At 47.1% G+C, this 26103-nt stretch overlaps 1 protein-coding gene and 1 long non-coding RNA gene across 39 annotated transcripts in view; both read left to right on the top strand.

Annotated features, from left to right (window-relative positions):
- The window catches only part of LOC118379415 (transcription factor 4-like), a 439744-nt gene that overhangs the window by 399526 nt on the left and 14115 nt on the right, over nucleotides 1-26103 (top strand). For all 15 annotated transcript variants that reach the window (XM_052524927.1, XM_052524924.1, XM_052524930.1 and 12 more), the window contains one exon: nucleotides 8952-9087. In XM_052524927.1, the coding sequence (XP_052380887.1) occupies nucleotides 8952-9087 (136 nt within the window). The remainder of the gene's footprint in view (nucleotides 1-8951; nucleotides 9088-26103) is intronic.
- On the top strand, nucleotides 2772-4763 carry LOC127931672 (uncharacterized). 24 transcript variants are annotated; one of them, XR_008142283.1, is made up of 3 exons: nucleotides 2772-2797; nucleotides 4074-4173; nucleotides 4710-4763. It is a non-coding gene; the product is annotated as an uncharacterized LOC127931672 (long non-coding RNA). The 24 variants fall into 24 exon arrangements; XR_008142282.1 differs by lacking the exon at nucleotides 4710-4763 and adding an exon at nucleotides 4398-4499 and having other exon boundaries at nucleotides 4074-4125; XR_008142271.1 differs by lacking the exon at nucleotides 4710-4763 and adding an exon at nucleotides 4374-4451 and having other exon boundaries at nucleotides 4074-4149.

Here is a 26103-nt window from a genome sequence, read left to right on the forward strand (position 1 = left end):
TCGGGGATTTGAACTTTCAACCTTTCGGTTACTAGTCCAACACTCCGTATCAGCTTTGAGTCGTCTGGATTTGGGGGTTTTCCCATTCTTCCTTGCAGGTTTTCTCAATCTCTGTTAAAGTTAGATGGGGTTTGGCGGTGAACAGCAATCTTCAAGTATTTCCACAGATTTTTCACTGTGTGCTTTAGCTGGTCCACTCAAGGACTTTCACATTCTTGTTCTGAAGCCAATCCAGCATTGCTTTGTCTGCGTGCTTGTCTGGTTTGAATGTTAATCTTTACTCCAGTCTAAGGTCGTTTGCACTCTGAAGCAGGTTCTCATCAAGGACTTGTCTGGTTCCAGTCATTGCTTCCTCTAGTCTCCCAGTCCCTGCTGCTGAAAAGCATCCCCCATAGCATGATGCTGCCACCACCATGCTTCACGCTAGGGATGGTGCTAGATGGGTGATTTTGCCTTATGATCTGAGTCTTTCAAGTGCCTTTTTGCCAACTCCAGGCGTGCTGTCATGTGCCTTTTTCTCAGGAGTGGCTTCCATCTGGCCACTCTCCCATAAAGCCCAGACGTGCTGTAGAGACTGTTGTCCTTCTGGCAGGGTATGCCGTCTCATCCAAGGAACTTTGTAGTTCTGTCAGAGTCGTCATTGGGTTCTTAGTCACCTCTCTGACCAAGGTCTGTCTTGACCCATGTTGTGCATTAATAAGAGTTTTCTTCCCGCCTGTCAGAGCAGAGAGACAGAGGCCTGTCTCTTGTCGTAAGGTGCTGTCAGAGCAGAGAGAGAGAGGCCTGTCTCTTGTTGAAAGGTGCTGTCAGAGCAGAGAGAGAGAGAGGCCTGTCTCTTGTCGTAAGGTGCTGTCAGAGCAGAGAGAGAGGCCTGTCTCTTGTCGTAAGGTGCTGTCAGAGCAGAGAGAGAGGCCTGTCTCTTGTCGTAAGGTGCTGTCAGTGCAGAGAGAGAGGCCTGTCTCTTGTCGTAAGGTGCTGTCAGAGCAGAGAGAGAGGCCTGTCTCTAGTCGAAAGGTGCTGTCAGAGCAGAGAGAGAGGCCTGTCTCTTGTCGTAAGGTGCTGTCAGAGCAGAGAGAGAGAGGCCTGTCTCTTGTTGAAAGGTGCTGTCAGAGCAGAGAGAGAGAGGCCTGTCTCCTGTTGAAAGGTGCTGTCAGAGAGAGAGGCCTGTCTCCTGTTGAAAGGTGCTGTCAGAGCAGAGAGGCCTGTCTCCTGTTGAAAGGTGCTGTCAGAGAGAGAGGCCTGTCTCCTGTTGAAAGGTGCTGTCAGAGAGAGAGGCCTGTCTCCTGTTGAAAGGTGCTGTCAGAGCAGAGAGAGAGAGGCCTGTCTCTTGTTGAAAGGTGCTGTCAGAGAGAGAGGCCTGTCTCTTGTCGTAAGGTGCTGTCAGAGCAGAGAGAGAGAGGCCTGTCTCTTGTTGAAAGGTGCTGTCAGAGAGAGAGGCCTGTCTCCTGTTGAAAGGTGCTGTCAGAGAGAGAGGCCTGTCTCCTGTTGAAAGGTGCTGTCAGAGCAGAGAGAGAGAGGCCTGTCTCTTGTCGTAAGGTGCTGTCAGAGCAGAGAGAGAGGCCTGTCTCTGGTTTGTCCCTTCTGCTCCCAACCCTTCTCCACAGAGGGACTGTTTTGAGTTGCTGTGTAATAAACATCCCATCCCTACTATATATTATCCATGCTATCTATCTATTCCACAGTTGGTGTGGCTAAGGCTAACTAAGGCTAAATAAGGCGAACTATAGCTAGCTAAGGCTAACTAAGGCTAAGTAGGGCTAAATAAGGCTAACTATAGCTAGCTAAGGCTAACTAAGGCTATCTAAGGCTAGCTAAGGCTATGTGGGCTCTTCCTGTGACTGGTCCCCTTGTCCCTCATCATCAGGGGTCTCCCTGAGAGAGAGAGATATTTTGTATATTATCTACCTCACTTGCTTTGGCAATGTTAACACATGTTTCCCATGCCAATAAAGCCCTTGAATTTAATTTAATTTAATTGAGAGAGAGAGAGACAGAGACAGAGACAGAGAGAGTGACAGAGAGAGAGACAGAGAGAGAGAGAGACAGAGACAGAGACAGAGACAGAGAGACAGAGTTGCTGGGCTGTGGCTCTGTGGGAGCAGTCCATTAATAAGGAGAGGGATTTACAGTACAGTACTATGTTCTAGGGGGAGTCAGGCAGCACCAGCCAATCCAGGTCAGGAAGGTGTTCTGTGCTCCTGGGGAGTGGGGGAGCATGAGTGTGTAGGGGAGACAGCAGCCAGGCTGAGGTGCTGTAGCCGACTGTACTATGCTCTAGGGGGAGTCAGGCAGCCCAAGCCGAATGATCCAGGCGAGCGTTAACAGCATTAGTGCATAACTCCATATGCCATCTGCTCCTGTTTGTCTGTCACACGTCTCATCAGCACACAGCTCCTCTCTACGATGACTACAGGTCTCATCATCACACAGCCCCTCTCTACGATGACTACAGGTCTCATCATCACACAGCCCCTCTCTACGATGACTACAGGTCTCATCATCACACAGCCCCTCTCTACGATGACTACAGGTCTCATCATCACACAGCCCCTCTCTACGATGACTACAGGTCTCATCAGCACACAGCCCCTCTCTACGATGACTACAGGTCTCATCATCACACAGCCCCTCTCTACGATGACTACAGGTCTCATCAGCACACAGCTCCTCTCTACGATGACTACAGGTCTCATCAGCACACAGCTCCTCTCTACGATGACTACAGGTCTCCTCTCTATGATGACTACAGGTCTCCTCTCTATGATGACTACAGGTCTCCTCTCTACGATGACTACAGGTCTCCTCTCTATGATGACTACAGGTCTCCTCTCTACGATGACTACAGGTCTCCTCTCTATGATGACTACAGGTCTCCTCTCTATGATGACTACAGGTCTCCTCTCTATGATGACTACAGGTCTCCTCTCTATGATGACTACAGGTCCCCTCTCTACGATGACTACAGGTCTCCTCTCTATGATGACTACAGGTCCCCTCTCTACGATGACTACAGGTCTCCTCTCTACGATGACTACAGGTCTCCTCTCTACGATGACTACAGGTCTCCCTCCTCTCTATGATGACTACAGGTCTCCTCTCTATGATGACTACAGGTCTCCTCTCTATGATGACTACAGGTCTCCTCTCTACGATGACTACAGGTCTCCTCTCTATGATGACTACAGGTCCCCTCTCTATGATGACTACAGGTCCCCTCTCTATGATGACTACAGGTCTCCTCTCTACAATGACTACAGGTCTCCTCTCTATGATGACTACAGGTCTCCTCTCTACAATGACTACAGGTCTCCTCTCTATGATGACTACAGGTCCCCTCTCTATGATGACTACAGTTCCCCTCTCTATGATGACTACAGGTCTCCTCTCTATGATGACTACAGGTCCCCTCTCTATGATGACTACAGGTCTCCTCTCTACAATGACTACAGGTCCCCTCTCTATGATGACTACAGGTCCCCTCTCTATGATGACTACAGTTCCCCTCTCTATGATGACTACAGGTCCCCTCTCTATGATGACTACAGGTCCCCTCTCTATGATGACTACAGGTCCCCTCTCTATGATGACTACAGGTCTCCTCTCTATGATGACTACAGGTCTCCTCTCTATGATGACTACAGGTCCCCTCTCTATGATGACTACAGGTCCCCTCTCTATGATGACTACAGGTCTCCTCTCTATGATGACTACAGGTCTCCTCTCTATGATGACTACAGGTCCCCTCTCTATGATGACTACAGGTCTCCTCTCTATGATGACTACAGGTCTCCTCTCTATGATGACTACAGGTCCCCTCTCTATGATGACTACAGGTCTCCTCTCTATGATGACTACAGGTCTCCTCTCTATGATGACTACAGGTCTCCTCTCTATGATGACTACAGGTCTCCTCTCTACGATGACTACAGGTCCCCTCTCTATGATGACTACAGGTCTCCTCTCTATGATGACTACAGGTCTCCTCTCTATGATGACTACAGGTCTCCTCTCTATGATGACTACAGGTCCCCTCTCTATGATGACTACAGGTCTCCTCTCTATGATGACTACAGGTCTCCTCTCTATGATGACTACAGGTCTCCCTCCTCTCTATGATGACTACAGGTCTCCTCTCTATGATGACTACAGGTCTCCTCTCTATGATGACTACAGGTCTCCTCTCTACGATGACTACAGGTCTCCCTCCTCTCTATGATGACTACAGGTCTCCTCTCTATGATGACTACAGGTCCCCTCTCTATGATGACTACAGGTCCCCTCTCTATGATGACTACAGGTCCCCTCTCTATGATGACTACAGGTCCCCTCTCTATGATGACTACAGGTCTCCCTCCTCTCTATGATGACTACAGGTCTCCTCTCTATGATGACTACAGGTCTCCTCTCTATGATGACTACAGGTCTCCTCTCTATGATGACTACAGGTCTCCTCTCTATGATGACTACAGGTCTCCTCTCTATGATGACTACAGGTCTCCTCTCTATGATGACTACAGGTCTCCTCTCTATGATGACTACAGGTCTCCTCTCTATGATGACTACAGGTCCCCTCTCTACAATGACTACAGGTCTCCTCTCTATGATGACTACAGGTCCCCTCTCTATGATGACTACAGGTCTCCTCTCTATGATGACTACAGGTCTCCTCTCTATGATGACTACAGGTCCCCTCTCTACAATGACTACAGGTCTCCTCTCTATGATGACTACAGGTCTCCTCTCTATGATGACTACAGGTCTCCTCTCTATGATGACTACAGGTCCCCTCTCTATGATGACTACAGGTCCCCTCTCTACAATGACTACAGGTCTCCTCTCTATGATGACTACAGGTCTCCTCTCTATGATGACTACAGGTCCCCTCTCTATGATGACTAAAGGGAGGGCTGCAGGGCCATGCTGCCGTTCTCTCGACTCCACCCGTTAACATGCCTTCCTGTGGAAACTAATGTTAGGAGAAAATGTAGATCCCTTCTGATTCCCCATATTGAAGAATAGATACAGCAGATTGGAAGGAGTTGGTCTCTCCTGCTGGAGGAAAGAGAGAAGCAGTTCTGCTCTGCACTTGACCCAGAAACGGTTTACCTCCTTCCTTCCTCTTTCCTTCCTCCTTCGGTTTACCTCCTTCCTTACCTCCTTCCTTACCTCCTTCCTTCCTCCTTCGGTTTACCTCCTTCCTTACCTCCTTTCCTTACCTCCTTCCTTACCTCCTTCCTTACCTCCTTCCTTACCTCCTTCCTTCCCCCTTCGGTTTACCTCCTTCCTTACCTACTTCCTTACCTCCTTCCTTCCTCCTTCGGTTTACCTCCTTCCTGAATCCTGCATAGTCAGTGTACTGTACCTCAGGCAGAAAGACAGACAGACAGGCAGGAAGGCAGACAGACAGGTAGACAGACAGACAGACAGACAGGTGGAGTGTGGGACTGTGAAGCGCCATCCTCTTGATTAATAGTGGCACAAGTGACAGGGTGACTCTAGGAAACCATCTCCCCAGCCGCCCCGCTTGTTCATCCGCCCACACATCATCATACTAATTTAGCAGAGTTTTAAAATATAAAACCTTTATTAAATATGTACACCAGAACTTTCTATCCCCAGCCAGGATGGTGCCATTTGGCATTTGGGGTTTGTGTTGTGATGAAAGACGAGGAGCAAACAAACGCAGCTGGCTTGGAACGCAATCCCTCTCCCTCTGCCTGTCGGTACGCTCCCCCAACAAAGCCGCTCGACATTTTCTGATATTTGCATCAAGCAGGGAGGTGTAGCTGACATCTCCAGTTGCACTGTCAGAGGCTTAGCTGGACTTATAGACAAGACAGGGAGATGGAGAAAAGACAGGGAGAGAGAAGGGAGAGAGAGGTAGAATGACAACGTACGACGACGTAAAGAGAGAGTGACAGAGGAAAAGAAGAGAAGAGGGAGAAAAATAACTTGTGCCAAAATCTGAATTCCTGCTGGATCTAGAGGATCCGTCGGGGGAATTAGGAGCCCCACAATTAAACATATGGGTATTAAGATAATTGTCAGTTGTGTTGGCCGGACATGATAGTAGACAGATGGATGGGAATCACTGCGCTCCGCTGAGGAGAGAGAGGCTCCCTGGGAGAGAGAGCGTTTTTATATTTTACCTGCCTGAACGGATCTGAGCGGCTTCACTATTACTGCCATCCAGGTTTTTGTTAGGACAGAGAGAGAGAAAGCGAGGGAGGAGAGAGGAGGAGGATAGAACATGGGGGTGTAGTAGTGTGTGTGTGTGTGTGGGGGGTAGATTGGGACCGGGTCCTCCCTCTCTGTGATGCACAGGGGAAGGCTGCCCTCTGCAGGTCAACAGCAGTAATACACATCTGGGGAAGGAAGAGAGGGAAGGAGGAACAGAGGGAAGGAGAAAGAGAGGGAAGGAGATAGAGAGGGAAGGAGAAAGAGAGGGAAGGAGATAGAGAGGGAGGGAGAAAGAGAGGGAAGGAGGAACAGAGGGAAGGAGAAAGAGAGGGAAGGAAGAAGATAGGGAAGGAGGTAGAGCGGGAGGGAGGAAGAGAGGGAAGGAGGAAGAGAGAGAAGGAGAAAGAGAGGGAAGGAAGAGAGATGGAAGGAGAAAGAGAGGGAAGGAGATAGAGAGGTATGGAGGAAGAGATGGAAGGAAGAGAGATGGAAGGAGAAAGAGAGAGAAGGAGATAGAGAGGTATGGAGGAAGAGAGAGAAGGAGAAAGAGAGGGAAGGAGATAGAGAGGTATGGAGGAATGAAGAGAGGGAAGTAGGAACAGAGGGAAGGAGGAAGAGAGAGAAGGAGGTAGATAGGGAAGGAAGAGAGAGGGAAGGAGGAAGAGAGAGAAGGAGAAAGAGAGGGAAGGAAGAGAGAGGGAAGGAGGAAGAGAGAGAAGGAGGTAGATAGGGAAGGAAGGGTGAGTGAAGGAGGAAGGGGAGTCTGCTTATAGAGAAAATCAAGGGGGAATGATATGGAGGATGTAGGAAACATTAAAGGGTTGTCACGATACCAGTATCACTATACCACAGTACCAGTATCACTATACCACAGTAGCAACAACACTGTACCATAATCCCAGCATCACTATACCACGATACCGGCATCACTATACCACGATACCAGTATCACTATACCACAATACCAGCATCACTATACCATGATACCAGCAACACTATACCACAGTACCAGCATCACTATACCACGATGCCAGCATCACTATACCATGATACCAGCATCACTATACCACAGTACCAGCATCACTATACCATGATACCAGCATCACTACACCACAGTACCAGCATCACTATACCATGATACCAGCATCACTATACCATGATAACAGCATCACTATACCACAATACCAGCATCACTATACCATAATCCCAGCATCACTATACCACAATACCAGCATCACTATACCATGATATCAGCATCACTATACCATGATATCAGCATCAATATACCACATACCAGCATCACTATACCACAATACCAGCATCACTATACCACGATACCAGCATCACTATACCATGATACCAGCATCACTATACCACGATACCAGCATCACTATACCATGATACCAGCATCACTATACCATGATACCAGCATCACTATACCACATACCAGCATCACTATACCACAATACCAGCATCACTATACCATGATACCAGCATCACTATACCACAATACCAGCATCACTATACCACAATACCAGCATCACTATACCATGATACCAGCATCACTATACCACAATACCAGCATCACTATACCACAATACCAGCATCACTATACCATGATACCAGCATCACTATACCACAATACCAGCATCACTATACCATGATACCAGCATCACTATACCACAATACCAGCATCACTATACCACGATACCAGCATCACTATACCATGATACCAGCATCACTATACCATGATACCAGCATCACTATACCATGATACCAGCATCACTATACCACAATATCAGCATCACTATACCATGATACCAGCATCACTATACCACAATACCAGCATCACTATACCACAATACCAGCATCACTATACCACGATACCAGCATCACTATACCACGATACCAGCATCACTATACCCCGATACCAGCATCACTATACCACAATACCAGCATCACTATACCACGATACCAGCATCACTATACCATGATATCAGCATCAATATACCACATACCAGCATCACTATACCACATACCAGCATCACTATACCACAATACCAGCATCACTATACCATATACCAGCATCACTATACCACAATACCAGCATCACTATACCATGATACCAGCATCACTATACCATGATACCAGCATCAATATACCACATACCAGCATCACTATACCACTAATACCAGCATCACTATACCACAATACCAGCATCACTATACCATAATATCAGCATCAATATACCACATACCAGCATCACTATACCACATACCAGCATCACTATACCATGATACCAGCATCACTATACCATGATACCAGCATCACTATACCACAATACCAGCATCACTATACCATGATACCAGCATCACTATACCATGATACCAGCATCACTATACCACGATACCAGCATCACTATACCACAATACCAGCATCACTATACCACAATACCAGCATCACTATACCACGATACCAGCATCACTATACCACGATACCAGCATCAATATACCATGATACCAGCATCAATATACCACAATACCTGATAACCAATGCCAAGAAGAAAAACACCAAGCAGATTCAACTCTTACCGAACATGTATGAATCATATTTATAACGTCTACTGATAGCTAGTCATATTATTCAATAAATGCATGAATCATGAGCTGCTGTTTGTGTTCAGGGGCCTTCGTCCCCATCGTGACGTGTGTTTGCGCTGTACCCCTCCCGAGGTTAACGTGTTTCCCCCTTCTCTCTCTGGTTCCCTGCAGGTGGGCTCTCACAGGGAAGATGGTAGCGTGGGCATGCTTGGTAGCCATCCCATCAGACCCAACCAAGTGCCAGTCCCCCAGCTGCCCCAGCAGTCTGCCACGTCACCAGATCTCAACCAGACTGATACGTACCGCGGTGAGTACCATACCGGGGGGTTGTGGAGGGCACGGTGTGACACAGCAGGCAACTCTGTGGGATATAAGGTCTCCTGCTGGTAATCTTTGTTCCCTGTCTGGTTATATAGACTAGGACCGTATAGAAGAGTAGCAACTAGCTCACGGAGACAAACAAACACATATCAAATACAAAACCCACCGTGTGAAGGTGGGCTCCCATCTGGTTGGCCCTGGAGACCTGGAAACATGGCCCTGGAAACATGGCCCTGGAAACATGGCCCTGGAATCCTGGAAACCTGGAAACCTGGCCCTGGAAACATGGAAACCTGGCCCTGGAAACATGGAAACATGGCCCTGGAAACCTGTAAACATGGCCCTGGAAACATGGAAACCTGGCCCTGGAAACATGGCCCTGGAAACATGGCCCTGGAAACATGGAAACATGGCCCTGGAAACATGGCCCTGGAAACCTGGAAACATGGCCCTGGAAACATGGCCCTGGAAACATGGAACCATGGCCCTGGAAACATGGCCCTGGAAACCTGGAAACATGGCCCTGGAAACATGGAAACATGGCCCTGGAAACATGGCCCTGGAAACCTGGAAACATGGCCCTGGAAACATGGAAACCTGGCCCTGGAAACATGGCCCTGGAAACATGGCCCTGGAAACATGGAAACATGGCCCTGGAAACATGGAAACATGGCCCTGGAAACATGGAAACATGGCCCTGGAAACCTGGAAACATGGCCCTGGAAACCTGGAAACATGGCCCTGGAAACCTGGAAACATGGCCCTGGAAACCTGGAAACATGGCCCTGGAAACATGGAAACATGGCCCTGGAAACATGGAAACATGGCCCTGGAAACATGGCCCTGGAAACATGGCCCTGGAAACATGGAAACATGGCCCTGGAAACATGGAAACATGGCCCTGGAAACATGGCCCTGGAAACATGGCCCTGGAAACCTGGAAACATGGCCCTGGAAACATGGAAACATGGCCCTGGAAACATGGAAACATGGCCCTGGAAACATGGCCCTGGAAACATGGAAACATGGCCCTGGAAACATGACCCTGGAAACATGGCCCTGGAAACATGGCCCTGGAAACATGGAAACATGGCCCTGGAAACATGGAAACATGGCCCTGGAAACATGGCCCTGGAAACATAGAAACATGGCCCTGGAAACATGGCCCTGGAGACCTGGAAACATGGCCCTGGAAACCTGGAAACATGGCCCTGGAAACATGGCCCTGGAGACCTGGAAACATGGCCCTGGAAACATGGCCCTGGAAACCTGGAAACATGGCCCTGGAAACATGGAAACATGGCCCTGGAAACATGGCCATGGAAACATGGCCCTGGAAACATGGCCCTGGAGACCTGGAAACATGGCCCTGGAAACATGGCCCTGGAGACCTGGAAACATGGCCCTGGAAACATGGCCCTGGAAACCTGGAAACATGGCCCTGGAAACATGGAAACATGGCCCTGGAAACATGGAAACATGGCCCTGGAAACATGGAAACATGGCCCTGGAAACATGGAAACATGGCCCTGGAAACATGGCCCTGGAAACATGGAAACATGGCCCTGGAAACATGGCCCTGAAACATGGAAACATGGCCCTGGAAACATGGCCCTGGAAACATGGAAACATGGCCCTGGAAACATGGAAACATGGCCCTGGAAACATGGCCCTGGAAACCTGGAAACATGGCCCTGGAAACATGGCCCTGGAAACCTGGAAACATGGCCCTGGAAACATGGCCCTGGAAACCTGGAAACATGGCCCTGGAAACATGGAAACATGGCCCTGGAAACCTGGAAACATGGCCCTGGAAACATGGAAACCTGGAAACATGGCCCTGGAAACATGGAAACATGGCCCTGGAAACATGGAAACATGGCCCTGGAAACATGGCCCTGGAAACATGGAAACCTGGCCCTGGAAACATGGAAACCTGGCCCTGGAAACATGGCCCTGGAAACATGGAAACATGACCCTGGAAACCTTGAAACATGGCCCTGGAAACCTGGAAACATGGCCCTGGAAACATGGAAACATGGCCCTGGAAACATGGAAACATGGCCCTGGAAACATGGAAACATGGCCATGGAAACATGGAAACATGGCCCTGGAAACCTGGAAACATGGCCCTGGAAACCTGGAAACATGGCCCTGGAAACATGGCCCTGGAAACATGGCCCTGGAAACATGGCCCTGGAAACCTGGAAACATGGCCCTGGAAACATGGCCCTGGAAACATCAAATATGATCAGCTTTTCAAACAGGATTTGTTCCAAACTGTTTTTGTTACTGTTGGGAAATATACATTAGCAAATTATAGTAGAATAATTTTTTTTGTGAAAAACAAACATTTGAATATAATCAATATATTTTTTAAATGGTCAATTATCACATACACTCATATCCATATTTTATCGACAAATAAAATCAGTGCAATTGGCAGAGTCCACATTTGAATGTGTGAGTAATTATGATTTAACAGAGAAAACACAATTTATTTCAAATATGAATATGTAAAAGGTAATTGTATATGACCGATGCTGTGAAGCAGATTAGCCCTGAGGCCTGTCGACAGACTGGAAATGACTTCCTTGGCAACGTATCGTCCTGAGGCCCTCGCCAACTGCACACACACACACACACACACACACACACACACACACACACACACACACACACACACACACACACACACACACACTACAGAGACAGACAGACACACACACTACAGACACACACACACCACAGAGACAGACACACACACTACAGAGATACACACACACACACTACAGAGACAGACACACACTACAGAGACACACACACATTACAGAGACAGACACACACACTACAGAGACACACACACTACAGAGACAGACACACACACTACAGAGAAACACACACACACTACAGAGAGACACACATACTGCAGAGACAGACACACACACTACAGACACACACACACACTACAGAGACAGACACACACACTACAGAGACAGACACACACTACAGAGACACACACACACTACAGAGACACACACACACTACAGAGACAGACACACACTACAGAGACAGACACACACTACAGACACACACACACTACAGAGACACACACACTACAGAGACACACACACTACAGAGACAGACACACACTACAGACACACACACACACTACAGAGACACACACACACTACACAGACACACACACTACAGTGACACACACACTACAGAGGCAGACACACTACAGAGACAGACACACACACTACAGAGACACACACACACACTACAGAGACACACACACTACAGTGACACACACACTACAGAGACACACACACTACAGAGACACACACACTACAGAGACAGACACACACTACAGAGACAGACACACACACTACAGAGACACACACACACTACAGAGACAGACACACACACTACACAGACACACACACTACAGTGACACACACACTACAGAGGCAGACACACTACAGAGATACACACACACTACAGAGACACACACACACACTACAGAGACACACACACTACAGTGACACACACACTACAGAGACACACACACTACAGAGACACACACACTACAGAGACACACACACTACAGAGACAGACACACACTACAGAGACAGACACACACTACAGAGACAGACACACACTACAGAGACAGCTGAGAGTAGAACTATAGATAACGTGTACGAAAGCTTCCCAGTGTATGTTAGAGTGTTGCAGCAGGATGTGTCTTCTCTGAGTCTGAGGCGTTACGTTAGTCTCCTTCCCTCTGTCTGCAGAGGACTAGTAGCTACTGTGCTGAGTCCCCCACTCCACTTCCAACGTAGCTGCTGTGCTGAGTCCCCCACTCCACTTCCAACGTAGCTGCTGTGCTGAGTCCCCCACCCCACTTCCAACGTAGCTGCTGTGCTGAGTCCCCCACTCCACTTCCAACGTAGCTGCTGTGCTGAGTCCCCCACTCCACTTCCAACGTAGCTGCTGTGCTGAGTCCCCCACTCCACTTCCAACGTAGCTGCTGTGCTGAGTCCCCCACCCCACTTCCAACGTAGCTGCTGTGCTGAGTCCCCACTCCACTTCCAACGTAGCTGCTGTGCTGAGTCCCCCACTCCACTTCCAACGTAGCTGCTGTGCTGAGTCCCCCACCCCACTTCCAACGTAGCTGCTGTGCTGAGTCCCCCACTCCACTTCCAACGTAGCTGCTGTGCTGAGTCCCCCACTCCACTTCCAACGTAGCTGCTGTGCTGAGTCCCCCACTCCACTTCCAACGTAGCTGCTGTGCTGAGTGCTTCGCTGCCGCTCTCCCCTCCTTTGTCTGGTCACTGGTGTAGTCTAGAAACTTCTGGTTGTACACACAACTGAGTCAGACACAGAGAGTCAGACACAGAGAGTCAGACACAGAGAGTCAGACACAACTGAGTCAGACACAGAGAGTCAGACACAACTGAGTCAGACACAGAGAGTCAGACACAGAGAGTCAGATACAACTGAGTCAGACACAACTGAGTCAGACACAGAGAGTCAGATACAACTGAGTCAGACACAGAGAGTCAGATACAACTGAGTCAGACACAACTGAGTCAGATACAGAGAGTCAGATACAACTGAGTCAGACACAGAGAGTCAGACACAGAGAGTCAGACACAGAGAGTCAGATACAACTGAATCAGATACAACTGAGTCAGACACAACTGAGTCAGATACAACTGAGTCAGACACAACTGAGTCAGATACAACTGAGTCAGACACAGAGAGTCAGACACAGAGAGTCAGACACAGAGAGTCAGATACAACTGAGTCAGACACAGAGAGTCAGACACAGAGAGTCAGATACAACTGAGTCAGATACAGAGAGTCAGACACAGAGAGTCAGACACAGAGAGTCAGATACAGAGAGTCAGACACAACTGAGTCAGATACAGAGAGTCAGAAACAGAGAGTCAGATACAGAGAGTCAGATACAACTGAGTCAGATACAGAGAGTCAGATACAGAGAGTCAGACACAGAGAGTCAGATACAACTGAGTCAGATACAGAGAGTCAGATACAACTGAGTCAGATACAGAGAGTCAGATACAGAGAGTCAGACACAGAGAGTCAGACACAGAGAGTCAGATACAGAGAGTCAGATACAGAGAGTCAGATACAGAGAGTCAGACACAGAGAGTCAGATACAGAGAGTCAGATACAACTGAGTCAGATACAGAGAGTCAGATACAGAGAGTCAGACACAGAGAGTCAGACACAGAGAGTCAGATACAACTGAGTCAGATACAGAGAGTCAGATACAGAGAGAGTCAGACACAGAGAGTCAGATACAGAGAGTCAGACACAGAGAGTCAGATACAGAGAGTCAGATACAGAGAGTCAGACACAGAGAGTCAGATACAGAGAGTCAGACACAGAGAGTCAGATACAGAGAGTCAGAAACAGAGAGTCAGATACAGAGTCAGATACAGAGAGTCAGGCTGGCAGCAGCCTGACCGCCATTTTGTTTATTTTCTTCTCTGTGATTGAGCCATTGAGGGCATTTTGAGGAAGTCTGCGAGATGAGGGGCTTCTTTTGTGAAAGTGTGTGTGTGTGTGTGTGTGTGTGTGTGTGTGTGTGTGTGTGTGTGTGTGTGTGTGTGTGTGTGTGTGTGTGTGTGTGTGTGTGTGTGTGTGTGTGTGTGTGAGTGTGTGTGTGTGTGTGTGTGTGTGTGTGTGTGTGTGTGTGTGTGTGTGTGTGTGTGTGTGTGTGTGTGTGTGTGTGTGTGTGTGTGTGTGTGTGTGTTGTGAGACAGTGTGGGAACAGTGTTTTATGTTGACAGGGATGTTGGCACAGGCCCATGGAATGACGTCAAGCAAACAGAGAGCTATATTCTCCATCTGGATAGTGATAGGGGGAGGAGAGGGGAGGAGAGGGGAGGCAGGGGAGGGGGAGGAGGGAGGAGGGGAGAGGAGGGGGAGGAGGGGGGAGGAGAGAGGGAGGAGAGGGGTAGGCAGGGGAGGGGAGAGGAGGGAAGAGGGGAGAGGAGAGGGGGGAGGAGGGGGGAGGCAGGGGAGGGGAGAGGAGGGGGGGAGGGGGTAGGGGGGAGGGAGAGGGAGGGGGAGGAGAGGGGTAGGCAGGGGAGGGGAGAGGAGGGAGGAGGGGGAGAGGAGGGGGAGGAGAGGGGTAGGAGAGGGGTAGGCAGGGGAGGGGAGAGGAGGGAGGATGGGAGAGGAGAGGGGGAGGAGAGGGGGAGGCAGGGGAGGGGAGAGGAGGGGGAGGAGAGGGGGAGGCAGGGGAGGGGAGAGGAGGGGGAGGAGAGGGGTAGGCAGGGGAGGGGAGAGGAGGGGGGAGGAGAGGGGTAGGCAGGGGAGGGGAGAGGAGGGGGAAGAGAGGGGTAGGCAGGGGAGGGGAGAGGAGGTGGGAGGAGAGGGGTAGGCAGGGGAGGGGAGAGAGGAGGGGGAGGAGAGGGGTAGGCAGGGGAGGGGAGGGGAGAGGAGGGGGAGGAGAGGGGTAGGCAGGGGAGGGGAGAGGAGGGAGGAGGGAGAGAGGAGGGGGAGGAGAGGGGTAGGAGAGGGGTAGGCAGGGGGGAGAGGAGGGGGAGAGGGGGGGGGTGGGAGAGGAGGGGGAAAGGGGAGAAGAGGGGGAGTAAAGGGGTGACGGGGGAGAGGAGAGGAGGGGGAGATGGGGGAGGAGGAGGAGGGAGAAGGGGCAGGGGGGACACTGTGAGACCATACAGTCAAACCCCCTTTTTTGTCTCCAGAGCAGACACTCCCTCAGTCTCCCCCTCCCCCTCTCTTCCCTCCTCCTCCCCCCTCCCGTGATAACCGGATGAGTGTGCCTGGTAGACACTGTTTTCAGAGAGGCAGGCATGCCAAACACACACACACATTAATCCTTACTCTTTCAGGGTTTGCACCAATGTTGTTTTTATTTTCCAGTCATATTTCTGATGATTTAAGAGATAAAAGCAGTGCCTATCTGGCACTAAAATAAACTCACTTTGACATGTCCTTCAAATGACCATCAGAATATTTTCTAAACTTTTAAGACTTTTAAGACACCTAATCCGTGACTGGATCGTTTATGTCTGAGCCTCCGTCTCCATGAGAGGAGAGGGGGAGGAGGGGGAGGCAGGGGAGGGGAGAGGAGGAGGGGGAGTGAAGGGGGAGGCAGGGGAGAGGGGAGGGAGGGGGGAGGAGGAGAGGAGGGGGGAGGAGGGAGGGGGGGGAGGGAGGGGGAGGCAGGGGAGAGGAGGGGGAGGCAGGGGAGAGGAGGGAGGGGGAGAGGAAGGAGGAGGGGGAGGAAGGGGGAGGCAGGGGAGGGGAGAGGAGGGAGGGGGAGGAGGGGAGGAAGGGGGAGGCAGGGGAGAGGAGGGAGGAGGGGGAGTGAAGGGGGAGGCAGGGGAGGGAGGGAGGGGGAGGGGAGGCAGGGGAGAGGAGGGGGGTGAGAGGAGGGAGGAGGGGAGAGGAGGGGGAGGCAGGGGAGAGGAGGGAGGAGGGGGAGTGAAGGGGGAGGCAGGGGAGAGGAGGGAGGGGGAGAGGAGGGAGGAGGGGGAGTGAAGGGGGAGGCAGGGGAGAGGAGGGAGGAGGGGGAGTGAAGCGTCTCCGCCCAAATTCTTGTAGTATCTCGTAGGAAATTTGGGACTTAACACATTTTGTCATGCCAGAAACCAGCAGTTAAATCAAAAATATAAGATTCACAATGTCACTAAGAATAAAACAAACAACCAAAACATCGATAGCCACTACAATATCCAAACATAATTGTGTCATGAGTACCATTTGCAAGATTTTGTGGACCCAACACTATGGTGTATCGACATTAGCTCGCTAGCTAACTGTAGCATTCTAGCAACGCTAGTCAGCATAGGCTGCTACATGATAATCAGTTTGTGTTAGCTACCTAGCTAGCCAGCCTAGCTAGCTCTAGTCCAATGGAAACCGATGCAGCCCTGTTGGCTACGTGGCTAGCTAGATGACTAGTGGTGAAAGTGAGGTCCCTATGAGATTCAAGGCTTAATAAGTGTCATCGTGCAGAAATATCAAAATCAAATAACTGTTTAATGAGCTAAGTTAGCTAACAAGATAGCTATGAAAGTTACCAGTGTGCATGCACAAATACATGATGACACATTGTATATCGAAGTCCGGAAGGCATGCAGAATGGACTGTCTCTCTAGTACTGGACTGAACTGCCCTAGCTAGCTAGTAGAGGGGTACACAAACAGCGGTACAAATATGCACAGCTCCATACAATTATATTGTTCTAGTCAATGACAAGACATGTTGCAAAGTAAATACCCCATCGTGTTAGAATATATCTCATTGCATTGCATGCTAGTGCATAAAATCTCCAGTTGTTTTTTTTATTGTTGCGTAGGACAGGAGCCGCACCCAACATCAAGCTTATGAAAGGGAAACATCGCTAGCTAATTTAGGGCGGCAGGTAGCCTAGCGGTTTAAGAGTGTTTCGGTCAGTAATCCAAAGGTTGCTGGTTCAAATCCCTGAGCCGACTAGGTGGAAAATGTGTTGATGTACCCTTAATCCTAATCGCTCTGACACGGATCACACAACCTGAGAATGAGAGCGTCGACTAAAAGTACACATGGATACACGTTTATGATAGCTAGTGTGATGAAACGCGGTGACCACTACATGTCCTCGTGTTCCCATGTTTGGATCAAATGCACTTGATTTGTCATCCGTACTTTGTGAATGACAAGGCCATTCAATCTATTTTTGGGGTGTAGGAACCTACGTGTTGTAGATCGTTTTGTATTCATGATGGATTGAGCGTGAGCTTCGTTTCATCTTTTAAAGTGTAAGAAGGCATTTGATATCACAAAATATGCAGTATTTCCATTTCTTAGTGCTGAACAATTAACCGATTAATTCTTTTTTTTTCTCCCCTTTTTTAAACAACTAATTGACCAACTTCGGTTCAATTATTTGAATTCTATTGAGTTTTCTTCTGCGCATTCAATGTGCATATTTCACCATTTCTCTTGAGATAAATCAGATCCAGCCTTGAACTGTGTGATGTAGTAGGGAGTTGTAGTTTATCTTGAGATAAATCAGATCCAGCCTTGAACTGTGTGATGTAGTAGGGAGTTGTAGTTTCTCTAGAGATCAAATCAAATCAAATCAAATTTATTTATATAGCCCTTCGTACATCAGCTGATATCTCAAAGTGCTGTACAGAAACCCAGCCTAAAACCCCAAACAGCAAACAATGCAGGTGTAAAAGCACGGTGGCTAGGAAAAACTCCCTAGAAAGGCCAAAACCTAGGAAGAAACCTAGAGAGGAACCGGGCTATGTGGGGTGGCCAGTCCTCTTCTGGCTGTGCCGGGTAGAGATTATAACAGAACATGACCAAGATGTTCAAATGTTCATAAATGACCAGCATGGTCGAATAATAATAAGGCAGAACAGTTGAAACTGGAGCAGCAGCACAGTCAGGTGGACTGGGGACAGCAAGGAGCCTTCATGTCAGGTAGTCCTGGGGCACGGTCCTAGGGCTCAGGTCAGTTGAAACTGGAGCAGGAGCATGGCCAGGTGGACTGGGGACAGCAAGGAGTCCTCATGTCAGGTAGTCCTGGGACATGGTCCTAGGGCTCAGGTCCTCCGAGAGAGAGAAAGAAAGAGAGAAGGAGAGAATTAGAGAACGCACACTTAGATTCACACAGGACACCGAATAGGACAGGAGAAGTACTCCAGATATAACAAACTGACCCTAGCCCCCCGACACATAAACTACTGCAGCATAAATACTGGAGGCTGAGACAGGAGGGGTCAGGAGACACTGTGGCCCCATCCGAGGACACCCCCGGACAGGGCCAAACAGGAAGGATATAACCCCACCCACTTTGCCAAAGCACATCCCCCACACCACTAGAGGGATATCTTCAACCACCAACTTACCATCCTGAGACAAGGCCGAGTATAGCCCACAAAGATCTCCGCCACGGTACAACCCAAGGGGGGCAACCCAGACAGGCCGACCACAACAGTGAATCAACCCACCCAGGTGACGCACCCCCCCAGGGACGGCACGAGAGAGCCCCAGCAAGCCAGTGACTCAGCCCCCGTAACAGGGTTAGAGGCAGAGAATCCCAGTGGAAAGAGGGGAACCGGCCAGGCAGAGACAGCAAGGGCGGTTCGTTGCTCCAGAGCCTTTCCGTTCACCTTCCCACTCCTGGGCCAGACTACACTCAATCATATGACCCACTGAAGAGATGAGTCTTCAGTAAAGACTTAAAGGTTGAGACCGAGTTTGCGTCTCTGACATGGGTAGGCAGACCGTTCCATAAAAATGGAGCTCTATAGGAGAAAGCCCTGCCTCCAGCTGTTTGCTTAGAAATTCTAGGGACAATTAGGAGGCCTGCGTCTTGTGACCGTAGCGTACGTGTAGGTATGTACGGCAGGACCAAATCAGAGAGGTAGGTAGGAGCAAGCCCATGTAATGCTTTGTAGGTTAGCAGTAAAACCTTGAAATCAGCCCTTGCTTTGACAGGAAGCCAGTGTAGAGAGGCTAGCACTGGAGTAATATGATCAAATTTTTTGGTTCTAGTCAGGATTCTAGCAGCCGTATTTAGCACTAACTGAAGTTTATTTAGTTTATTTAGAGATAAATCAGACCAGACTGAACTGTGTGATGTAGTAGGGAGTTGTAGTTTCTCTAGAGATAAATCAGACCAGACTGAACTGTGTGATGTAGTAGGGAGTTGTAGTTCCGCTAGAGATAAATCAGATCCAGTCTGAACTGTGTGATGTAGTAGGGAGTTGTAGTTTCTCTAGAGATACATTTGTGAAAAAAGCACAATCGTTGGACGACTGTACCCAACCATAAACACCAATGCCTTTCTTAAAATCAATACACAGAAGTTTATATTTTTAAACCTGCATATTTAGCTAAAAGAAATCCAGGTTAGCAGGCAATATTAACCAGGTGAAATTGTGTCACTTCTCATGCGTTCATTGCACGCAGAGTCAGTGTATATGCAACAGTTTGGGCCACCTGGCTCATTGCGAACTAATTTTCCATAATTTTACGAAATTATGACATAACATTGGAATATTTAGACTTATGTATGCCACCTCTGTTAGATAAAATACGAAACGGTTCCGTATTTCACTGAAAGAATAAACATTTTGCTTTCAAAATTATAGTTTCCGGATTCGATCATATTAATGACCTAAGGCTCGTATTTCTGTGTGTTATTATGTTATAATTAAGTCTATAATTTGATAGAGCAGTCTGACTGAGCGGTGGAAGGCAGCAGCAGGCTCGTAAGCATTCATTCAAACAGCACTTTCGTGCGTTTTGCCAGCAGCTCTTCGCAAGCACAGCTCTGTTTATGACTTCAAGCCTATCAGCCTAACGGCTGGTGTAACCGATGTGTAATGGCTAGCTAGTTAGCGGGGTGCGCGCTAATAGCGTTTCAAATGTCACTCGCTCTGAGACTTGGAGTGGTTGTTCCCCTTGCTCTGCAAGGGCCGTGGCTTTTGTGGAGCGATGGGTAACGCTGCTTCGAGTGTGGCTGTTGTCGATGTGTTCCTGGTTCAAGCCCGGGTAGGGGCGAGGAGAGGGACGGAAGCTATACTGTTACACTGGCAATGCTATAGTGCCTATAAGAACATCCAATAGTCAAACGTATATGAAATACAAATGGTATAGAGGGAAATAGTCCTATAAATACTATATTAACTACAACCTAAAACCTCTTACCTTGGAATATTGAAGACTCATGTTAAAAGGAACCACCAACTTTCATATGTTATGAGCAAGGAACTGAAACGTTAGCTTTTTTACATGGCACATATTGCACTTTTACTTCTCCAACACTTTATTTTTGCATTATTTAAACCAAATTGAACATGTTTCATAATTTATTTGCGGCTAAATACATTTTTATTGATGTATTATATTAAGTTAAAATAAGTGTTCATTCAGTATTTTTGTAATTGTCATTATTACAAGTAAATTTAAAAAATCGGGTAATTAATCGGTATCGGCTTTTTTTGTCCTCCAATAATTGGTATCGGCATTGAAAAATCATAATCGGTCGACCTCTAGTAGGGAGTTGTAGTTTCTCTAGAGATAAATCAGATCCATTAGCTCGGGGCGGAAGGGTAGCCTAGTGGTAAGTGTGTTAGACTAGTAACCAGAAGGTTGCAAGTTCAAATCCCCGAGCTGACAAGGTACAAATCTGTCGTTCTACCCCTGAACAGGCAGTTAACCCACTGTTCCTAGGCTGTCATTGAAAATAAGAATTTGTTCTTAACTGACTTGCCTAGTTAAATAAAGGTAAAATTAAATCCAGCCTAAACTGTGTAACTTTGTAGTTCCAATAAGCCAATATTCTACATAGTTTAGTGCATAAAACATGGTAATTAACTACAATAACCATAATCCATTGCGCATCTACTTTTCCAGTCTTTGTTTCTTTTACACCTGCTAACAGAAGAGGCAGAAGAATGCGCGTTCGTGAGGGGATATAGATATTTTAATAGTATTTTGGGAGGAATTTCACCCTTTTCTCCAATATTAAGAGATACAGTAACAAAAATAAAATATGAATAACAAAGAAACCACAAAAAAACAGACAGAAATTAAACAAAAGCTCAGTTTAAATAAAGGAATTAGGTCCCAACACATGGAACGTACAGTGTAATCTTGAGACAGGTAAACAACCACCATTCTAAATAAATCATTGCATTATAATAGCTGATAAATCAAGTTCTCTGTGATTTAAATGAGGTTCCCTTTGTCCTACTTTGTAGAACTGATCTGTTTTAGAATGTAATGTAAATGTCACATATTCCAATGGCACCCTTTGAAATAGTATATTATGCCAATCCTTTATAGAAGGGGACCTGTTCATTAATCCACTGTAAGACGATGTTTTTCCTCACTGTGATGGTAAGGATGTTGTAAAAGCCTCCTCGTAGCCACAGAAGTAACATGCCAACTGGAGAGAACTAACAGTAAAGAAACTGGCTTCAATTCTAAGTCGACCACCGGGATTTTGTTTTTCATTTTCTTGTAGAACACCAGACCAGTATCTTTTGAAGCTTGGATCGTGACCATAAACAGTGTGTTAGGGTGCCTGTTTGAGTCTTACATTTAAGACACCGAGGAGAAGAGGGAGAGGAGCTGAAAGCATGTCTGTGATCTGTGTATTATTCTTAATTGGATTGCTTTAGTACGATTACAGATAGATATTGTTTTTGCATATCTCCAAATGTCCTCCCACATTTCCTCGTCAATAGTAACAGACAATTCTTTCTCCCACACTCGTTTCACCCTCTGTGTGTTAACAGTAGACAAGGAACCTTAAAGAATCACAAAACACATTTACAGACATTTTCTGTCAATGACACAGCAGGGTTGCCAATCAGATTCCTGCTTTGGGAGTCGATATTTCCCAACCATCTGCTCAAATGACAATAAAATCTTATCAACGAATAAATAATTTAGTCTGCCTATGCCCTTATCAAGCCAAATGTTAAAGCCATCATCCAGCAATCATGGAACAAAGTCTGGGTTGTTAAGAATTGGGGTAAAGAGCAGAGGTCAGTTTGACCCTTCCCCACAATTTTGTTTTTAATTGACCTCCGTGCTTTATGTGTGTTAAACGTAATGGGTTTATTGCAGCATATTGTATTACCTTGATGGAAAGTAAAACTGGGATCATTGGGAGTGGGTAAAGTAGTCTAGGTAAAATGTTCATTTTCTAGAGGGATATTCTACCCAACCATGAAATCAGAAGTGAGTTCCAGCACTCCAGACCCTAACTTATTGTATCAATCAAGGGAACAAAATTGGCTTTGTACATTTGCTGGAACTTAGGAGTTACAAATATACACAGATACATGAAACCTGAGGGAGACCATTTAAAAGGAAAGGGGGGAGAGGTAGTAGGTACAGAGTGAAGACTACCAAGTGGCATATCCTCTGATTTAGTTAAACTAATATTGTAGACTGAGAATACACTGACTAATGTAATTGAAGTCTTGAAGAGATGAATATCAGGACTCCATCAGCATACAAGCTTATTTTATGATGAACGTCGACCAATAGCAGAGCAGCCCCTGTATAGCAGGCGTTACTCTGATAGGCCAGTGGTTCCATAACGAGCACAAATAGGAGAGGGGACAAAGGACAGCCCTCTGTGTGTGGAGAAGCTATTTGACCTTAGCCCATTAGTAAGGACAGCCGCCTGATGATCGTCATTTTAAACCTTACACCATTTTATCAAATCAAAATCAAATCACATTTTATTGGTCACATACACATGATTAGCAGATGTTAATGCGAGTGTTGCGAAATGCTTGTGCTTTTAGTTTCAACAGTGCAGTAATATCTAACAAGTAATTAACAAATTCCACAACAACTACCTAATACACACACATCTAAAAGGGTGAATGAGAATATGTAAATATATGGATGAGCGATGACCGAGCGGCAAAGGCAAGATGCTATAGATGGTATATGATGCAGTATATACATATGAGATGAGGTAATGTAAGATATATAAACATTATATAAAGTGGTATTGCTTAAAGTGACTAGTGATACATGTATTTATTAGTATTTATTTAATATTATTTAAAGTGAAACTGTTGTAAAACTATGGAAATTATTATAAAGATGTCACCTAGACCAAATTTAATTAGAGCAAAGAATAAGGTAGGACTACTCCACACGGTCAAATGCTTTCTCAGCATCTAGGGAGAGCACAGGACCATCCACAGCACTTGGTTGGTAGGCTCGAATAACATTAAGAAGCCGCCGGACAATATTACATGTGTTACGGTCCTTAATGAAGCCAGTTTGGCCCCTTTTCACAATTAGCGGCAATAAGTCCTGTCGTCGTGTGACTAGGATTTTAGAAAGCAATTTTCGATCCACCTTCAGAAGTCCAATTGGTCGAGTAACAATACTCTGGGCATTTCCCCTTTTTTAAGAATAAGTGATATGTTAGCTTCCCTCAGCGTTTGAGAGAGACTGTCATCTGAAAATGAGTGGCTAAACATACCAAGCAATGACTCAATGATCAGTCCATGGAACTCCTTATAGAACTCACTACAGAACCCGTCTGGTCCCTGGTGCCCTACCAAGCAATGACTCAATGATCAGTCCATGGAACTCCTTATAGAACTCACTACAGAACCCGTCTGGTCCCTGGGGCCCTACCAAGCAATGACTCAATGATCAGTCCATGGAACTCCTTATAGAACTCACTACAGAACCCGTCTGGTCCCTGGGGCCCTACCAAGCAATGACTCAATGATCAGTCCATGGAACTCCTTATAGAACTCACTACAGAACCCGTCTGGTCCTGGGACCCTACCAAGCAATGACTCAATGATCAGTCCATGGAACTCCTTATAGAACTCACTACAGAACCCGTCAGGTCCCTGGGACCCTACCAAGCAATGACTCAATGATCAGTCCATGGAACTCCTTATAGAACTCACTAGAGAACCCGTCTGGTCCCTGGGGCCCTACCAAGCAATGACTCAATGATCAGTCCATGGAACTCCTTATAGAACTCACTACAGAACCCGTCTGGTCCCTGGGGCCCTACCAAGCAATGACTCAATGATCAGTCCATGGAACTCCTTATAGAACTCACTACAGAACCCGTCTGGTCCTGGGGCCCTACCAAGCAATGACTCAATGATCAGTCCATGGAACTCCTTATAGAACTCACTACAGAACCCGTCTGGTCCCTGGGGCCCTACCAAGCAATGACTCAATGATCAGTCCATGGAACTCCTTATAGAACTCACTACAGAACCCGTCTGGTCCCTGGGGCCCTACCAAGCAATGACTCAATGATCAGTCCATGGAACTCCTTATAGAACTCACTACAGAACCCGTCTGGTCCTGGGACCCTACCAAGCAATGACTCAATGATCAGTCCATGGAACTCCTTATAGAACTCACTACAGAACCCGTCAGGTCCCTGGGACCCTACCAAGCAATGACTCAATGATCAGTCCATGGAACTCCTTATAGAACTCACTAGAGAACCCGTCTGGTCCCTGGGGCCCTACCAAGCAATGACTCAATGATCAGTCCATGGAACTCCTTATAGAACTCACTACAGAACCCGTCTGGTCCCTGGGGCCAACACCATTTTGAAGATTCTAAATTCTAAACAAACATAATCTCTTCCTTGGCAACAGGATCATTGAGGGGAGACCTTTGTTCTTCGGAGATAGTCGGGAGATCAATCGCGGAAAATAACTCCTCCGTCGGTTTTAGTGTGAGGCAATAAAGATTTGCATAACACTTATTACATGACTAATTTATCCAATTATTTTCATATAAATGGTTTCCATCAGAATCAATAATAACAATGGGGTTTTCCCTTCTAGCTGACAGAGGATTTCAATTCTCCAATGTAGTCTGCATAACCACTCTATAGTCTAGTCATTTATACATATGAAAATCAATAGAAGAAGATTGAGGCTCTTCCACCTAAGACCAAGCTGGGCACCAATATAGATTCACACACATCTCAGTCTGAGCGGCGGTTACTGAACAAGAGCACTTGAGAACTCATATCACTGCTTCGTGATTAGATCTGAATTAAAAAGTTATCCAATGCGCAGCGTAAAGTTATTTATCCTGTCTATAATCCCAGCAGCCTCTTCATGTGTGTAAAGCTTCTTAGGCGTTCCGTTGACCATAATCTCATATGTATATACTGTACTCAATACCATCTACTGCATCTTGCCTATGCCATTCTGTACCATCACTCATTCATATACTATATCTTAATATACATATTCTTTATCCCTTTACACTTGTGTGTATAAGGTAGTAGTTTTGGAATTGTTAGGTTAGATTACTCGTTGGTTATTACTGCATTGTCGGAACTAGAAGCACAAGCATTTCGCTACACTCGCCTTAACATCTGCTAACCACGTCTATGTGACAAATACATTTGATTTGATCATCTTCAATGTGTACGGGAACAGCAGTGCGTAGTCCATCTTCA

The sequence above is a fragment of the Oncorhynchus keta genome, chromosome 9 (genome assembly GCF_023373465.1).
Source record: "Oncorhynchus keta strain PuntledgeMale-10-30-2019 chromosome 9, Oket_V2, whole genome shotgun sequence".
Lineage (NCBI taxonomy): Eukaryota > Metazoa > Chordata > Actinopteri > Salmoniformes > Salmonidae > Oncorhynchus > Oncorhynchus keta.